At 43.2% G+C, this 19,782-nt stretch overlaps 1 protein-coding gene across 5 annotated transcripts in view; it reads right to left on the bottom strand.

Annotated features, from left to right (window-relative positions):
- CPEB2 (cytoplasmic polyadenylation element binding protein 2) overlaps positions 1-19,782 on the bottom strand; it is a 148,877-nt gene that overhangs the window by 52,792 nt on the left and 76,303 nt on the right. For all 5 annotated transcript variants that reach the window (XM_068277589.1, XM_068277562.1, XM_068277580.1 and 2 more), the window contains one exon: positions 8,568-8,618. In XM_068277589.1, the coding sequence (XP_068133690.1) occupies positions 8,568-8,618 (51 nt within the window). The remainder of the gene's footprint in view (positions 1-8,567; positions 8,619-19,782) is intronic.

The raw sequence follows: 19,782 nt of genomic DNA, 5'->3' as shown, positions 1-19,782 counted from the left end.
ATGCGGACAGGAACACGAAGAAAAATATGTGTGGCCAGGCCTGTCGGGCCTGTCAGCGGAAAAAAAAAACTAGCTAGCGGCGGGGGACTCGGAGGCTCAAAGAGTGACTGCGACGGCATGGGACAACTGGAGGGGGTTGGTAGAGGCTCCAGGAAAGAAAAACTGATTTTTTTCTTCCTGGCTTAAGTGTGCCTTTAAGGCTCATAAACATGCTCAACAAAAGTCTTTTAAATGCAATTATCAAACAACTTTTATCAAGTAAAATATCAAGGATAAAAGGCGACCAACGACTGATAAGACGCAGTCAAGTCAATCTTATGCTGGGAATACACGGCTCGATTCTGAGCTGATAAGATGGTTAGATATTTTACGACATGTCCGATCACGGTTCGATCGTTTTGCCGCATGAGTAGTCATTGAAGTGAATTTAAAAAAATTGAGAATCGAGCAGGAAAAACGATCGGACGCAGAACCGAGTGCCAGAATCGATCCGTGTATTCCCAGCATAACAGTTGGATTGACTTGAGCTGCAATACACGGATCGATTCTCGCACTCGATTCTGCGTCCGATCGTTTTTCCTGCTCGATTCTCTTCACTTTTTTCAATTCACTTCAATGACGACTCATGCGGCAAGAACGATCGAACGGTGATCGGACATGTCGTAAAATATCTAACCATCTTATCAGCTCAGAATCGAGCCGTGTATTCCCAGCATAAGATTGCCTCACGGGGGCACGCTGACGTCATCGGACATCCTCCGTGCTGTACTGCGTCCTGCGCAGTACAGCCCGGAGGGCGTCCGATGACGTCAGCGCGCCCCTGTGAGGCGCATTTTGGAGTGCAGAAGAGCCCAACCTGCCAGCCGGCCTGGCCAGGTCGAGTGCGCCACCGGAGAAGACCGGGAGCCTCCGGAGCAGTGCCGAGGGCACGTCCTGCCTGCCACGGGCTGGAGGAAGTCCCAGGTAAGTGGATAAGTATTTTTATTTTTTATGCAGGACCACGGATCTTCCCTTTAAAGTGTAATGGTCAAGCATAAAAATCACATTTTTTTTATCTGGTAGACAAGTATTCGGATGCTAACCAGGCAATCCAAAATTTTAAATCACTTACTTTTCATATCCATAAATCATCATTCCCCAGTTTCCCTGGCTTTTATTTGGTACATCTGCTGCACTAAGGAAGTTGTAGGGCATGCTGGGTTTTTTTTTCTTCCTTACTTTCCTCCCCTTTACTCCTCAGAAATAACTAATGCAGCCTGATTGGCTGAAGCCACTTTCCCTCCTGTTTTCCCCTCCCACACCTCTGTTCCTCTAATTGGCCAATATTTATTATGCTGAGAAAAATCAGAGCTGGGTGGGAATGTCTAAAGAAGACTGGGAGGAGGATGGGCAAAACATACACAAACAGGCAGAGGAGAGTAAGGGAGGAAATGATCAGGATTGGCTTCAAAATAGACAGTTAAAATTCTAAGAAGGATTTTCTAATGTTTTACTGTAGAAAAAAAAAATCACTAAAATCAAAATGTGGTCAGTGCAACACATACGTGATGCAAGTAGAGCAAGTCTTTTTCTACTTCTATATGTAGCTTTGTTTAGTTTTTTTTCTGAGATAGTATGGCTGACCGCTCCTCTTAATTATTCTTTATTGGACATAGTACTGGATTACACCGTGGTGTTCTGTAAAATCTTCTTAGAGTTAGGTTTTAGGTCTGTGTCAAAAATAAAGTTTGTCAGGTGACCTATTAAGAATATAGGTAGTCTTGGGAAGTAGATCTACAACTGAATGCTTTATGCAAGTTCTGCATCCATCTGTTACACTGAGGTAAATCTCCCCCACACGGCTAGGCATAGTCAATGGATAGCTAGTGATTCTACATGCAGATTTACAATGGAGAAGATGGCATGTATCTGTCCTGCAGAGGTGGCAACTCAATGCTAATGTAAATCACAAATGGGCTCAGACATGTTCAGCTCGTGTTAGCCTCAATTATTTTTCTCTCAATCATAAAAAGAAACCTTTCTCAGGGCACCCGCACCTGATTACACTCCGTGTCGCCATAAACCATCTTTATGTCCGCTGCAAATGACAAGATCGCTGGAATGGTCCTCCTGGTTTAGATTAAGGACAGGATAGATTGCTGCAGAAGGGAATTTCCAGCAGAAAGATTCATTTCTGTGTGCTCTGAAATCATTCATTGGCTCAGTAGTTATGCACTGGGATAATTATTCTCCCAGGGGGCAAAGGTCGCCCTCCCGTGGCCTTTGCTTATTAACCCCTGGAGCCAAAGGTCAGGATTTACAGCGGACAGAGTGCTTTGGTGTTTGCCTTTAGTGGTTTGCATTTATTTTTTGCAGCAAACACTCATAACAACAAATACACAATGGCACACGGACAGGTTTCTTTCCATAACTTGTTCCAGTGGACATGTCCTCGCATATCATTACGGGTGTCTATATGGTCTATAAATCCTGTATGGATGAAGGCCAGGGGTCCTAATTTTGGAACAGAAATGTTACACACTCCTAGGAGTTCTGGTTCACCATGAGCTTGCTGGGTAATTAACTCTGGGTTCTTCAAGTCCTACCACATAGAGCCAAATTAATCCATGCCATGCACTGATGAGGATCAACCAGTCCAAAACAGTCTGTATGCATGTTGGGTTATTGTAGCGCTGTACATTAACAAGCTGACACATCATTGGATTTCAGTTGTTCTGGAGGTGTGGTTAGCTTACAGGGACAACAAAGGACGATTTGCATATTCAGCAGTGATGCATTGTGGGATACATCATATGCTCACTCCAACCTGAATAAACAATACCTTCTAAGGCACACTTGTTTTGCATAACATTTTAGTAAGAGAGCTTTTCGGTCCTTTGTGGCCCCTTACTCACTCCCAGGAGTTCTGGTTCACCATGTGTCTGTTAGTAGATTTTAGAGGCTTATGTTAGGTTTGCTTGAAGTATACCCATAATGTAAAAGCTGCTATGGCTGTAATGTGAATCGTTCTGAATGCATTTTCCTAAAAACAAGAGTATAGGTTAGGGTCAGAAGAAAGTGGAAGCACCTGATCTGTATCTGTAAGCTCAAGATGGGTGGCTTAGAGAGTTCATTGGTGCACACATTTTTGGAAGCCTGTGCTTGCCAAGTACCCCCTGCATAGGCAAAAGGGCAAAAGCGGGGGGGGGGGGGGGGGAGGGGGTATTACAGCTGCCCAGAATCCCCCCTTTGAACAGGGCCAGTGCAGTGTCTGGGGACAGGCACAAGATGAAATGAGACACCAGAATATCTGCAGGCATCTTGCATCTCACAGCGGTGCAACCCTTTCTTTCCCTGCTACAGTTGACTTGATAGAGTTGAGTTGATAGAGCAGTAGTGTATGTCCAGAGCATGGAGCAGCTCTGGGGAACTTAAGAGTCAGGTATAAGCACAGCCCTGTGCCCTGCTGTGTGAATGCTTCACTTTCCCTTTCATTAGTAATGTTGGCTGTCATTATCTGTATCCATATTGCTCCTGATCGATCCTGTTGTCAATTAGGAACAGATTGGATATGTCAAACCAATTATTGGTCTGGGCCATGTTTATGCATTTTGAGTCCTACGGGAGGAAAATCGCTTTACAAATGTAATTTGTTGTTGAAAAGAATTGTCAGATCCTGTTAGTTGGACAGGAAATTGCATTGTGTATGCAGCATGATGTCTTACCATATTATACCTATTGTACTGTATTGTGCGCGGCTGAGTGAGACCTTTCAGGAATCCATTCCCCCCCCCTCCCCCTTGGGCTTGCCCCTGCCCTGGTATGGTAAAGTTTATCCCAAGTACCTCTTGACACAGATCTATTTAATAGTACTACATGGTACCATATATGCATTCATGTAATAAAAAGCACTGGGAAAAATTCTGTCCAATCAGCAAACTGCAGAATCCTGCCTTAGTATTCTGGTAGTAGTATGTTATGGCACAGGGAACCTGGCTGAGGTGGCCTTTCAAGGGCCGAATCTCCTGTGTACAGGTGTCCAACATCTATCACAGTAAACTAATAGAGACAGGAATGGCCGATTGTTGCTCTCCCTATCCCACCTGCCAGACACCATTCCATCTTGTGCCATTCAGTTGTCCCTTATCCCTTTGCAACTACATGCATCGCTTGGCTGTACCTGAAGGACACATCTGTATGAACTAGAGTACGGATCCCCCTGGATGACAGCTGTAGTGCTTATGAATGAGTCTTTAGAGCCACATTAGAACACCTTTGTCTTAGGAGGGCAGAAAGAGACATGCTCCCAAATACCCTACTGCTCCCAAATGAGGCAGCTGTAACAATCTGCCTTTTCCAACCTTATTCAAATACGTTATTTTGGCCAAGAATGGGCTTTAGACTGTTTTATGTTTAGTACTGCCACTATCTGCATTCGATAAAACGAAAGGACTGCTCTCTGGTCAAAGGAAACCCTGTCAGCATTTCCACTGCTCATACAGGCTTATCACCTACATGAGCACTTGTAACCTTCCCAAACAGCCACAGCAAGGGCACTCCAACACACAGGGGCCTATTAATGTTTCAGCCGATCCCCAGAAAAGTGCAGCTCTATCTGCAGCAGTAATGGCAGCTTTCAGGTAGCCATTCTTCTGAAAGTTGCACAAACTGAAAAGATTCCCATCTTAGATCACCAATTCAGCGCAATGTAATAGTACCCATAAATGGTTGCTGTATTTACCCCTGCGCAGTAGAGCGGACCCGATGGAGATCGGCTATTTTCGCCTATCTCCGTGCGGAGAGCCGCAACAGCACCTCCACTGGAACCAGGAAAGGTAAATAAATCAGTGCTTATCAGGCTTGTCGAGGGAACATTCTGAGCCAACGCTGGGACTGCCTGCAGCTACAGGTGAGGGGGAAGCCTCATTAAGACCCTGAGTCTTCACCCTCCCAAGGAGAGTACCCCCCAGGGGAACTTTTTTTTTGTTACAGGTTCTCTTTAAGTGGCAGTCAGCCGCATGGCCTATTATTCTTCATGTAGCATTTTTCCATGTATGAGGAGGTCACCTGGGAAGAAATCAGGACTATGCTTCAGGGCCAAGTTCTGTACAGACGTGTCTCTAGCCTGTAGGCTAGCGATGTGCTCTGCAGGAAGGGATAGGATGGTCAACAGTGTGGGTCACTTAGGAGAGGTGGGATGAGTAAGGGTGGCTGATGGCATGGTGCACAACAGATCGAGCAGGAGGAGTAAGAATGGCCAACAGTGCAGAGCATGACGGCCAGGCGGACCACATCAATGAAGCATTGAATGGGTTTGCTGGCTGCTGTACACACTAGATCAGGGATGTCAAACCGGTCCTTCGAGGGCCGAGGTCTTCACACATTTTTGACACAGCTCAAATGAATTGATGGGTCTGAATCAGGAAAGGTGTGGTCCATCAGGTAGAACATATTACTCTCTTTCTCAGTCCATCCTAAACACTGGCATGGAACTGGCCCTCCAGGCCTGGAGTTCGACACCTGTGCACTAGATTCTTGTCTAAGGTGGCCCCGACTGGCTGAGAACAATCTGTGTAAGGATTTACATTGTGATGAACACTATGTAGATTACAATGGAGAACAACAGTATCAGGCCCAAATACTCCATATGTCAGTTTGCAGACGAATACAGCTAGGAAGTAGCAGAATGTGGCCGCAGTGAACATCTATGGGCCGTGTACCATTACTTTATCTAGTAAGAAACAGACGCGGTTGGTAAATCTGTTATTGGTGAATCATCAGTTTAGGAGAATTATGATACTGACAGTCAAACACTAATCACAATATAATCTCCCTTTTATAAAAGTGGCAGAAAAAGTTCAAGTTCATAAATAACCTCCAATAACTGGCTGATGAACTATTTGCCAAGAGACCTCTAGCTTCTGCAGAACTACAAATGCCAGCATTCTCATTAACTGGGACTTGAAGAAGGCCAGCCATAGCCTTACTAAAGGCTCGTACCCACTACACGATTTTTCCGACGACTAGCAATCCTTACAACGAAAGCAATAGTTTCCGCGGTCTCCCGACGTGAGTACAGGCGCGCGATTACACGACGTGACGCACGCCAATAACAACCGTCAAGACGGATTGGATCTTTAATAGCTGACGAGTTCAGTGCAAAGTACTGCGTTCATTTGACCTTCCATTTGCGCCCATCGTGTGCTGTTGCGTGTTCCCACAGACGGGAAGATGGATCAGGGAGCCTTGTTTGTTGGAGACGTCGCGGTGAGGTTACCCAATCCATCTTCAGGTTAGTATTGAGCTTTAAGCTTATACATTTGAGTTCTTCCTGATCACTCATGTGAATATCAGACCAAACTGTTCCTTGTCATAGAGGTGCATTGCAGCAGGTTTGTTTCACGCTCCACCGCTCCTAATTGAAAAAGCTCCGCTGACGGGGGAACGTTTGGCTTAGTAAAATACACCTCCAAGTATCTCTGAAGGTCATGGAGGGGTGACAGGAAAACTGAGCCATGCTTCTTCACGCCATGCCTCAGAAAGGAATTAATATTTGTATTCTTCTGAGGGCTGAGGCAAAAGCAGCAGAGGTCACAATAAATCATACTATAGAGCACACAGCATCCATCTGCTGGTAACCGTACAGTGCCCACTGTGTTCACCTGATAGCCTGCCAACACAAGCGTATAAACTGCTTTACATAGGAAGATTCTGATTGGTCAATGGACCAACACCATCAAGACTATCCAGCAGGGTTCAGCTTCATAGAATGAGGTTGTTATGGAACACAAAGATCCCCTCTCCACTGCTTCCTAATCACTTAGCCCTACTCACAAATTAAAGGGAAGGTTCAAGCAAAATAAAAAAATGAGTTTCACTCACCTGGGGCTTCTACCAGCCCCATGCAGCCATCCTGTGCCCTTATTGTCACTCATTGCTGCTCCAGTCCCCCACTGGCAGCTTGCCGACCTCGGAGGTCGGCGGGACGCATTGCGTACATTTTTACGCATTCCCGCTAGTGCAGGAACATCAACACATACATTTTTACGCGTTTCTGGTTCAATGCGTAAAAATGTACGCATTAAACCAGTAACGCGTAAAAATGTATGTGTTGATGTTCCTGCACTAGCGGGAATGCGTAAAAACGTACGCAATGCGTCCCGCCGACCTCCGAGGTCGGCAAGCTGCCAGTGGGGGACTGGAGCAGCAATGAGTGACAATAAGGGCACAGGATGGCTGCATGGGGCTGGTAGAAGCCCCAGGTAAGTGAAACTCATTTTTTTATTTTGCTTGGACATTCCCTTTAAGTAGCTGAGCAAACTAGTATTTGTTATACCGAATGCATGTGAGAAGTAGAGACAAGTTAACTGAAAGTCGATTAAAATGTCTGATGAACAACACATTTTGCCGTTTAGGACAATTACAGGGGAGGGAAAGGAAAAATAAAAAAAACAACCAATATCTGGTATTCGGCTTGATCCAAGTGGCGGATCAATTCAGATGACTTTTGTGCAGGTATCGTACAATTTGCCGGTGTGCATAAAACGCTCAAACAACATTTGCGCACTCAGGGGAGGACAATGCTGAGGGTGTACTTGCAAGGCATCAGAATGAGAAGAAAGATGGAGCTGCTGCTACAGATATAAATGTGCTTCTGCTCTATCCACTACGATGTACCAGATGTAAACTTTATATGTTCATTTAAAGGGATACTGTAGGGGGTCGGGGGAAAATGAGCTGAACTTACCCGGGGCTTCTAACGGTCGCCCGCAGACATCCTGTGCCCGCGCAGCCACTCACCGATGCTCTGGCCCCGCCTCCGGTTCACTTCTGGAATTTCTGACTTTAAAGTCAGAAAACCACTGCGCCTGCGTTGCCGTGTCCTCGATCCCACTGATGTCCTCAAAAGTGCACAGCGCAGGCCCAGTATGGTCTGTGTCTGCGCAGTACACTCCTGGTGACATCAGCGGGAGCGAGGACACGGCAACGCAGGCGCAGTGGTTTTCTGACTTTAAAGTCAGAAATTCCAGAAGTGAACCGGAGGCGGGGCCGGAGCATCGGTGTGTGGCTGCGCGGGCACAGGATGTCTGCGGGGGACCATTAGAAGCCCCGGGTAAGTTCAGCTCATTTTCCCCCGACCCCCCTACAGTATCCCTTTAAGAGCCCGTTTCCACTTGTGCGGTTTCCGTGCCAAATCCACAGTTTCCCAGCAGGCAAATTGCGCGGGGAAACTCTGCCATAGGGAACAATGGCACCGCCGGCAGAATCGCTTGCGTTAGCAATTCGGCCGGCATTTCCACACGAATTGGTGCAAATCCCATAGCCGTGCATGGTATGGCTGATGGGACTAGTCTGCCTTCCCGCAAACCCAGAAGTGGCGCCGCGCTTCTCGCAGACGCGTGCGGCATAAGTGGGAACGAGCCCTAACTGTTCAGTGCAGACTACATATATGTATTGCCATTCAAACTTTATTTTTTGATCAGAGGTAATTAATATATTTGCTCTGTAAGGAAATACACAAATGACAAACAGCAGGTATACGGAACACTGCAAACTTTTATTCAGGCAAATTAGAAGAAATGGCTTACCATTTAACATCAGAAGACTATCCGTGCCTGGATGTGGGTAGTTCAAGCGACCTAAAATAAAACATTTATGGTTAATACTGTTACTGCAAGACCAAACTTTACACAAAAAGCACACTGTGGTTTGTGTTTCAAGAAGAGGAGTTAAGTAATAATCTAGGCAACGCCTCAGAGTAAGGCCCAATGGGATAAGCACTTTTTTCGCTACACACTGTCCTAAAATGTGCTGACCTCCCAAGAACTCCCTCCCACTAGCAGGGACTCTAACTTCTATCCTCCGAACAGCAGGCACTTTTCTCACTATGCCAAAAAACTAACAGGCAGAAATATTATCTGCACACAACAAATGTGTCCTCATGTTGCTTGTGACACAAAACAAACAAACATTGTCCCATCAGTTTTCTGGTGTATTTGGTGACGGTTTCTCTGAAGTACCAATAAACATAAAAATTCACATATTTCAAGACAACATGCAGGTAGTAAAAATGTATAAAACCTGACTATCCTAGTATGTACATAGATCTTTCGGACTAGTTATGGTTTAGGTCAGTGTTTCTCAAAATTTTATTGGTATGTACCCCTTTTATAGCCCTGTACCCACCAAGTACCCCCCAGCATAGTAAACATCACAAGTACCCCTTGACAAATATATATTTAATCTTAGTACATGATAATTGGTTCTAAACAATTTCCAAGAATTTACTATCGCTTTTAATTAGCTAAAACACTAATTTGGCGTTTAAGATTTATAATTTTCTAAAACTCTAAAATTTGTTATTCTTGGTTAAGTATATCTAGCCCGAGTACCCCCGTGGAACCATCAGAAGTACCCCCTGGGGTACAAGTACCACACGTTGAGAACCTAGGGTTTAGGTGACCCAGCAATTAAGTCCATAGGTAATAGTTCTTTACTCACAGCATCCTCTACAATTTGACGCATTCTAATAGGTTGTAGTAATACACGCACACTATTCAACCAATCTGAAGCCTAGTCCACCCAATCACGTTAGCAAAAATTTCTCTATGGACTTTCTCACTGGGTACTCCTCAGATATTTTATACTATGTCACATTAAGAATAATGTGCATAGATGATCGATACTGAAAATTAAAAGCCATAGGTCCCAGTATACCCTTAAATTTAATACTGTAGTTGTAGTCAAGTGGTGCCTGGCTCTTCTACTGACCACATATGCTATTTCTCCGTTGTTAGTGCCTGATGAAGTGGGATCAAACCTGCGAAACGCGTTGCATATTTGGAGTTCATAAATAAAATATATTGACTGTCTTTACTACAGTCGTTGTGTGTCTACTTGGAGGAGGCAAGTCCACCACTACCTCCTCTATTTACCAAGAATTTGTTTTTTTAAGCTCATTTAGCTTCCTTTTATCCTTTTGGCGCCTCTGTTCTCCTGCATAGTAGTCAAGTGAACGTTCTAGCTCTGTGATCCCTGCAGCTGACCATTAACACTGGCTACAATACACAATGTATCAAATTAAATTATGTCTACGCAGCATTTATCTCTACGCAATCTACAATGCCTCTCTTTCTACTATACATAAGTTATTGCTGGCCAAAAGAGCCAGTGCATGAAAATGTGACTACAGCTATGACATGTAGAAATCAGAACATCTGGAAACCTTGGATTAATATTTTATGTCTCAGGTAGAGACTAAACTCTGGGCTTGGAGTGTCAGGAGCAACTGGGATTTTATTTTAGGCCTGGTTCACATTGCGTTGCACTCGTGCTCTTGGGATTTCCCTATATCTTCCATTCACGGCAAATCGCTCTGAAAATGGTACATGCAGCGCTTTTCTCAGCGGCAAGCAAACAGAACGCCCCAATGAGAACTGTCTCATTGGAAAGCATAGTGTAAGCGCTTTTACGGTGATTTGTACAAATTGACTGCGCTTAAAAATTCCTAAAAATGCCTCTATTGTGAATGAGCCCTTAGTTTGTTTTTTATGCTCGAGTAGAATTGCTAAAATTATAGTTCTTTGTTTTAACACAAAGTTCTATAGAACTGAGTAAAGACTGAAGACAACTTACAATTTGACAGTTAAATGTTTATTGATGGTCACATTTGTAATTTTCTTGACATGACTATTACTCAATTTCAGTTTAATTATTAATTTATGATTTTTAAAGGCTACTTGTGACTAGCTACAATAATGATCTTCATTGTTTGTTCTTGTTGACTTCTAAAATCATTTTATTAAAGTTTTCAAAGAAGGAATGACATGGGTATTTTATTTTTCAAACTGGATGTAGGGGAGAGTGATTAATAAGTGTTTTTTTTTTTGGAAGCCTGCAGTACCCAGAGTAAAACGCACAAAAATGCAGAGATTATTATTACATATTTATATGGCGCCAGCCTCTTCTGCAGCACCGTCCAGAGTAAATTCACAAGGTAGGATGATTCAAACCTGGGGCTCAAGAGCATAAAGGCAGGAGAGATGAAATGACCAGCAAGTTGAGAGTTCTGAGATGATGCAAATGTGATTGCAGTATGTATGCAGCCTGAAAATGGACCAATTAAATGTAGTTGGTTGCAAAGTGCAACCAAATTTGCGTTAAGGCTGGGTGCACACATGGCTGTGCGTGAAAGGGAAGTTTTCTGGTGTGGGTGTGTGTGTTTTTTTTCCCCCACATATGTTTTTTTTCTAGTGTTTTGCGTGCATTTTTATGCATTTGTGGTTCGCGCATACAAGTGTTTTGTATGAGTTTTCCATGCGTTTTATTGCAAGTCCCTAGGAAGACGACAGTAAGCAAAAATACATCAGAAAACAAAAAAATGCATATAAAAACGCATGAAAAATGCATATGAATTGCAATACATTACGTTACCATTGACTTTCATTATGTGCGTTTTTGAAAATCATGCAACAAAACCAGCGTTATTTAAAAACGCATGGTTTTTATATGCTTTATGAGGTTCATTGATTTGCATTAGCGGCAAAAACGATGAGTTTCCTGCAACGCTAGCGTTTCGGCCAAGTGTGTTCCTAGCCTCAATCAGAATAATGAACATCCCATTGGTCATTTCTGCAAGACTGCTGACTAGGGATGATCAAGGAGGTGCAAATATTTCCGAGTTCATGCAGGATTAGATACAGGTTTATGCAAATATATGCAGCTTGAAAATTGACCAATCAAGTCCCATTACGGTTTAAATAGATTGGTCCATTTTCAAGCTGCATAGATTTGCATAATTTACATAATCCTGAATGAACTCAAATATTTGCATCTCATTGATCATCCCTACTGCCAATTACACGACATTACACGTACATTGCCACAATTATGCCTATATGTAACTAAAAATTGTTTAATTGATTTTGTGTAATCATTCATAATGACGCATTCATTTACGCGTAATTTTGTGCCGACTTGGGCGGTGAATAGCAAAGCCCCCATACATGTTGCTACCAAAATTGCTACACGTGTTAAGAATAGTGGATGCAGGTCAAAAATATTTCATTAAGAAAGTCGATTTTAAAAATGCAAAGAAAAAAAGGTTTTGAAACTCAGAAAAAAGACTGTTTAGAAACCAATTTTTTCTTTGCATTTTTAAAAATCAATTTTCTCAAACACTACAAGGTCTTTTTGAACAATTCTTTTTTTGATATTCATCGCCAAAATCTGCACAAAATTACGCATAAATTCATGCATAATTACGAAGTCTTAACATTAACTATAAAATTAAGCTTTTCCCCAAAATTTCGCATTACGCTGCGCAAAACGCATGTTCTAAACAACCGCGAATGCACTCAAAAGGCACATAAAACGCATATGCAGTAAAACAACCTTTCACGCACCACCTCGTGTGTTCCCACTCTCACGAGGGCGTTAAACAATAGTTGCAGCATTTGCTCAAGCACTGTACATCCAAATGAGTGGACAGGGCTTAGACGACGGTACCATTGTACGGGCAAACGCCACGCTCGATACAGTCTTGTTTAGTCTTGTAACCTACATGTAGCATCCAGGATCAGCTACTCTTGGTTAGAGGTGCTCGTAATTAAAATTAAAAGTAGCACTCTGACTATAAGAAGGGGGCTCAACTTACCCATGCCACCACGCTACACGTCACTCCCATGTTTCCTCTTAACCTGGAAAAAAGGAAGCATGGGAGTGACGTGGAACGCGAGTGAGCGCATTGGCTATAGGTGGCGGCATGGGTAAAGTTAACCCCTCCCAGGGCTCGTGTTTTTCATACCATGTAACCCTATTCATGAAACTTCCGGGTCCCGCTGTGGTGGTCAAAATACAACGCAATGACCAAATGAAGGGAAGTGCAGTTAAAAGGTTGTCAAATGCTTTTCAGCTCTCTAGCAGAGAAGCATTTCACAGCGGCCAATCAAGACGCCACCGCTGCTGGTCCAGACGCCTTTCTGAAGCAGCCCTGAGGTGCTATGCTACCAATCTCATGCTATGCCCCATTTAACATACTATAACTGAATACCAACAGAAGATAGCAATGCAATACGCGAGACAGGCTTTTCATTTACTTGTTCTATTTATACATGTGTACATAACTCATGGTTGATCTACAAATAATTTATACAGAAAATAAAAAACGGCCCATTCAGGACAGGGGGAAATGTTCGCCAGGTGACATTGAGAATAAAACCGTTGACATCAGCAGTCTGAGGGAGCCGTGCGGGCGGACTGATCTCAAAATAAACAAGAGCGTAAAAAGGACATCAGTTCACTTAAGCACTGAAAACTCACAGCTGTAACAACCCAAATAAATCTCTGCCATACGGGATGTGAGGTGATATTTAGCAATAACAGAAAGACCTTTGGCAGACTTCTGCTTAACTAATGGCCCAACACCATTTTAACCTTTCCTCTCTGCAATATGCCGTTCCAGTGACTGGCTGTCCTCATGTAGGTTACATTAATCTCTGTAACCTAAACTGTTCCCCACAGCACTCCTCAAAAGGATAACTGTACTTTATAAGCTTCCATTAGAGAAATATATAAGAGGATCCCTTCATCATTAAAGCACATATCCCGCATTACTGTATTACCAGGACAACAAGGCAGCAGCATCCCGCTGTTTACCAAATAGAATACTGTCTGCACTGCAGCCCTTGTCCTGCTCTACAAGACCCTCTGCAAACCCTAACAGGGCAAAAACGTTAGGAATACTTACCCAGATCAAAAGCCGTCCTGCTCCAGCTGCATCCTGCTTAGCACCAGGAACACTATCGGCAGCTACACTGCTGGGAAAAAAAGAAATACGAGGGGGCGAGCAGGACGCAGAAGAGACAGGAGACTTACCTGATCAACTTTGTGCAACAATTTTATGTCAACAATGGGCAACTAATTTGTGAAATAATTTTTCCAGAAACAAGATCAATAGTACAATAAAAAGTATATTTAAGTTAAAAAAAAAAAAAAAAAACACAACAAAACTGTACTTGCATGCTTCAAAGTAGTGGCCACATGATCCCTAAAATTTGGAAGTTTCTCCTCTGCATAACAGGACTTGAGAGAGTAGACTCAGGGGTCTTAATGCCCTGCTAAATAAACAGTATCACTAGGCTAATACTGACCAATTCAATGCTTTAAAGGATACCAGAGGTGACATGATGAGATAGACGTGTATGTACAGTGCTTAGCACACAAATAACTATGCTGTGTTCTTTTCTCTGCCTGAAAGAGTTGAACATCAGGTATGTAAGTGGCAGTTCCTGTCTGAGTCCGGAATGGGTCAGACTACAGTGTGACCCACACTGATAAGAAATTACAACTATAAAACACTTTCCTAGCAGAACAGGGCTCCTGAGAGCAGGAAAGAGATAAAAAAGGATCAATAGGTCATAGATTTTAGCTCTGGCATACTTCAATGAATGTGTCATTGAGCAAAAACAATAAAACAGTGAAAGCTTAAAAAGTGGATTTAAATATAAAATAAAATGGTGGGTAATCTTAAAAAAGTCATTTCTAGGAGAAGGAAGATGGATACAATTGTATATTTCATTAGTTTATTTTCACCACTTCTCATCACTATTAGGAGCTAGGACCACTGCATTTCTATTTCTGTAGCCTTTGGCTTGGGCCCTTGTTAAACTAAAAAGTTCAGTGCTGCGTTTATTTTTTGCCAAGTTGAGTCTCAAAAGCATCACACTATAAAAACTGTACTTGTCAATGAGTTTCCCATGCTTGTTTTCTGACATACAACATGCATGTTCATCCATGTTTTTCCCAGTAGCATTTCAACTTGTACTAATGCATTTTCATACCAAGACCTGGAAGAACATGCAAACAAGAATGAAACCGCTACTAGATTGTTTATTCGCCATGGAAAACAATGGTTGAGAAGTAGCTCATTGACTTTCATGGGCTTTCATCTCTTGTGTGTTTCACAATGGTGGAAAAACATGGGGGAAAGACAAATTACAGTGTGGAGGCCTACAGTACAAATTAGGTTTTTAACTCATTTAGGATGGTATGGCTCTGGCCCCTTACAGACCAGAGCCTTTTTTTTTCACTATGCCACATGGTGATCATAGTGATTGGCTCACAGTGATCACCTGGTAAGAAGCCAATGAAACTGGCTCCTTTCCCACAGCAGGAAGCCTGGAGCAGCAGTGAGCAGGGACCAACTTGGGATCGCAGTAAGTCGTGGCGTAGAATCTACACCACATCTGGCTTAGAGAGCCGCAGATGCGGTGTAGAGTGTCACTTCTGTCGTCCCAAACTAGTTAAGTACAAACATCTAGACATTATCTTCTCAAAGGCCACTTGGTCCCTGCTGCCATGGGAATTAGGTAGCCATCATAGTACTTGCTTACCTATTGCTCTACTGCTCAATCTGGCAGCTAGGTGGCGATATAATGTAGTAAACAGATATCCTCTCCATTCACTTCAATAGGGAGGTTAATGCAAGGGCATGACCTGGAAGTAAATACGTCACAAACTAAGCCTATAGGTGGGAGCAGGTATTGGGTGCCTTGAGGTGGGGGAAAAGGCATACTTTATAAGCGCACTCATTAAAATATTTATACAAGGACTCTATGAAGGGGTTTCAGTTGGGCAAGGAATAGATTTAATTGACAGTTGTCAAAAAAAAATAAAATAAAATAAAAATCATCAGTTACGGAAGTTTTATCATTTAAAGAGAATCCGTAACAAAATGTTGTGCCTTATTTCTTCTGTCCTATAAGTTCCTATTACTGTTCTAATAGAATGGTATGCTTTTTATTGTAATAATTTTAGAGTACAGATTCTCTTTAAACAACAACATTTCTACATAACTGTGTGACCCATGCCATTTCAATGAATCAAACAGATGTAGAAAAGGTTTATTTGTGCCCTATAGAATATAATAGCTGGGATCCACCTGGGAGAAACCTATCATTAAAGTGAATCTAATTTGAAAAAAAAACAACAAAAAAAACGAATTTAACTTACCTGGCGCTTCTACCAGCCCCCCTGTGCCATCACTGAGCGATCCTCCAGTCCCCCACGCAGCGCCCCTCTCATTTAGATGCGTGGCCCCACCCCATGCACCTCCTGATCGAGCTCCCGTGGGTGGGAGCGCTCTACTGCGCTCCCGGCAACAGGCGAGTGATCGATGACATGCACGGCCGTACATGCGCAGTAGCAGTGAATTTGCCGAGTCGCCCAGCCGAAAGAGGGGCGCTGCGAGGGACTGGAGGATCGCGCAGTGACTGCTTAGACACAGGACTGTTGCAGGGAGCCCCAGGTAAGATATACTTGTTTTTGTTTGATTTAGGTTCCCTTTAGAGAGCAGGATGTATTATATACAAAAATAAAATAAAAATAAATAAATACAACCATCTGCTGAAATTCATAATCATTCCTTGGAACACAATGTTTAAAGTAGGGGAAAAACAAAAACCCACATTTGTTGCAGTTTGCTCAGCAATGAAAAATGAACTTCTATAGCCAGTTTAATTCAATGGAAACTTCCCAGAGGTCTCCTTTAAGCCCAAAGTTGGATCTTTAATCCAGATTTAATGCTCCTAAAGAGTACACTACTGTCTGAAGGCTTGTTTTGTATTTGCCTTGAGTTCTGTTTAAATGCTTATTTTGGAGTGGAAATCCCCAGGAGAGCACACACAACACTGCCCTTCATACTGTGACACAGACTCCAGCTAAATATAGTGACAAGTATTATGGCCTTCCCTGCAAGTCACACATGCAATACTCATTCAGGCTGCTGTGTCCCATTAGTGTTCTGGCGTAAACTGGACACAAATTCCACAGGGAACTAAATACATTTGCAGTGCGGCCCTAATGCCAATAAAGTACAACAAAGTGCTTTTCCATGGATATCATTCTCATTAGTGTAGACACTGATGCCAGGGAGGAATGACGTGTGGAAGGGAGGGGCCCACAGCAGAACAACACCCTCCAGTCTGGGGAGATCCAAGACATCAGGAAACCAAATCTACGAGGACATCCAGGTTCCAACCCCCGATACAATGCATACCCATACATATAGGCCCATTTATAAAGACTGATCAGCTGAACAACAACAAAAAAATAACTTGCTGAAATGTGGTAAAAAGCTTAACCCCTTTAGGACAATAGCAATTTTCACATATCAGCACTACTCACATTCATTCGCCAATAACTTTATTGCTACTCATCACACCTAAATGATCTATGGTCCTGAGGAAGCACTTGTTTGGAGAGTGCGAAACAGCTGTCCACAATCTTTTTCATGCTTGTCCCTCCCTCTCCTGGCTAACTGTTGCTATTGCCTGCATGTATCTACTTTTAGGGCTTGTTTCCACTGTTGCGACGCGATTTCGGCCGCATTCCGACGCTTGTAAAAACGCATGCGGATGCGTTTCCACATGCGTTTTTACCCGCGATTTCGCATGCGATTTCGCATGGCAGGGTGCCATGCGAAATTAACCATGACACTGCCAGGGCTAAATAAAATTGAAAAAGGTGCGAAATCGCACGCGAAATCGCGGGTAAAAACGCATGCGTTTTTACTATTAAATACATTAGCGGCGATTCGCACGGATTCCCGACGCAGGCGAAATCGTTGGCTCTTTTGTGCGTTTTTTTCACGCTGAAAAAAACGCACCTCAACAACGCTACAGTGGAAACAGGCCCATCCACTTGTATTACATGTGCGGATCTGCATGCGTTGGGACGCATGCAGATTCGCGATAGTGGAAACGAGCCCTTAATGTAATTTCAATAAAGGTCTTTTTTTACTGGATGTGCCCAGCCGCTCCTATCTTCACAGTATTTGGCATAATGAATAAAATTGCAGAAACTTTATAAATGTAGTCAGGGCTGGTTCACACTTAACGCTTTTGCAGCGCTTTGCTGATCGCCGACAATCAGCAGAGCGCTGCTGCTAATGTATCCCTATGGATACATACACACTGCAGCGTTTGCGATCAATTGCATTCAGCGGTTTGACGACGATCATGCTGTGATTCTCGTTCTATTGCACAGGAATCACAAGCGCAAATCTCAGTAAAATGTGAGATTTGGGCCGTGGAATCGCAATCGCTGACGCGATGGAGTTCGAGCGCCCACTGCGATCTATCTCAGTGTTTGCCCATTGTAAAATCTTTCATTACCCTTTCCACTCCCAGATTTGCATTCAGAAAAGTATCACAGTTAGCAATATCTGTACTACTGGAAGGTGTTACAAGAAAAAAGAAAAAAGGGGGGGGGGGGGGGGGTTTACAGCACTCAACCAAAGAGGGTTTGCTATGGGTGTATTAGACACATGCAAAGTAGGGGATAAAAAGGTCACCCATATACCTACTGTATAAAACACCACTCCATTTATTTCATAAAGTGTATCAAAATATGTATTTGTTATATTGAAGGAAGACAGATACCATTTAAAATCAATATACTAAATATCTCTCAGTTGATAGCTAGTTGGGCATCTGGCTTCACAAAACAGACAGTAATTGACCAAGCTGATTGACTAGCTCAGAGAAGTTATTTAGCATATATAGCAGCTCAGGTTGTTTTTAAACTTTCCCTGTACTGAAAAACAATAGGAGACTTTTCATTGCCACTTAAGGCCCATACACACGTCGGATTTTAGCGAACGACCCGTCGTTTGAACGTTCCGTCGTTCGGACGTTTCCGCGTCAAATCCGACGTGTGTACAGACTATCGTTCGGGTGATAAGACTGGTTACCAGCGATCCGCCCGGCGGATCGCTGGTAACCAGTCTTATCACCCGAACGATAGTCTGTACACACGTCGGATTTGACGCGGAAACGTCCGAACGACGGAACGTTCAAACGACGGGTCGTTCGCTAAAATCCGACGTGTGTATGGGCCTTAATGTTCTACTCATTATCTGTACTACACACAATCAATTAGCTCATTAGTTAATTTATGCTTCAGTTTTGGTTTACAGTGGACCCCATCTCTGGTACAGTACATAATGAAAAGGGTATTTATTTCACATATTGTTGAATAAATGCAGTGAACTCTGCTTTGTTTAGCTAGATCAGAGTGTCTTTCAGTAGCTGTGAATCATAACTGTGCCTGGGTAGCTCTCTGCCCTGTGTAAACACAAGCTTAACCCTTACAGTGCTTCTAACAAAGTGAATCCAAGTAAAAATTCAGTTTTTTTAGGATTTCCGTACACTGTAATGAAGATTTTTTTCCCCCCTAAAAGGTTTTCATGCTGTGCCTAATCTTTTAGAGAAGAGAATACGTTCTGAGTTTAGCTCCAATTTAAGGCCTGCTCATACAGGCAGCAGTACTGAGGGATGCACACAGCTTGGCATGGCTGCAGGAAACAGTGAAGTTGTGCAACCCTACTCAATACGAGTGGATGGGGCCAACTGTCTCCACCAATCAAAATATTCAGCAGAAGAAAGTTTGGGCAGGGGTGGGGAAGAGGCAGTTTTTGGTAAGATAAGAGCCCTTAAAGCCTAACCAAGCTTATCCTTTCATTCCTTTTGCTGGGCTAGAGCAAAGAAGGATTTGAATCTGTGCCAGGTTGACTGCTGTTTAGCCTTCACAGTGTGAAGAATTCCATTCACTTCCTGTGTCTGTCATGGTGTCCAGGAAGTTAGGGAAAGTCTCTACAAACGTTTGACACATCTTCACAGTTTTCATTGTGATCTAGAAATTTCCCTTGCTTCCTGTCCAAGTCACATGTTACAAAGGACAGGAAGGGAGAGAAAAGTCTTTCATTTGTGACACACTGACAGCGGTGTGAACCTTTCTAAACTA

The sequence above is a fragment of the Hyperolius riggenbachi genome, chromosome 1 (assembly GCF_040937935.1).
Source record: "Hyperolius riggenbachi isolate aHypRig1 chromosome 1, aHypRig1.pri, whole genome shotgun sequence".
In the NCBI taxonomy this organism is placed as follows: domain Eukaryota; kingdom Metazoa; phylum Chordata; class Amphibia; order Anura; family Hyperoliidae; genus Hyperolius; species Hyperolius riggenbachi.
The sequence above is the reverse complement of the archived record's forward strand: the minus strand, read 5'-3'. Positions and strand labels throughout refer to the sequence as shown.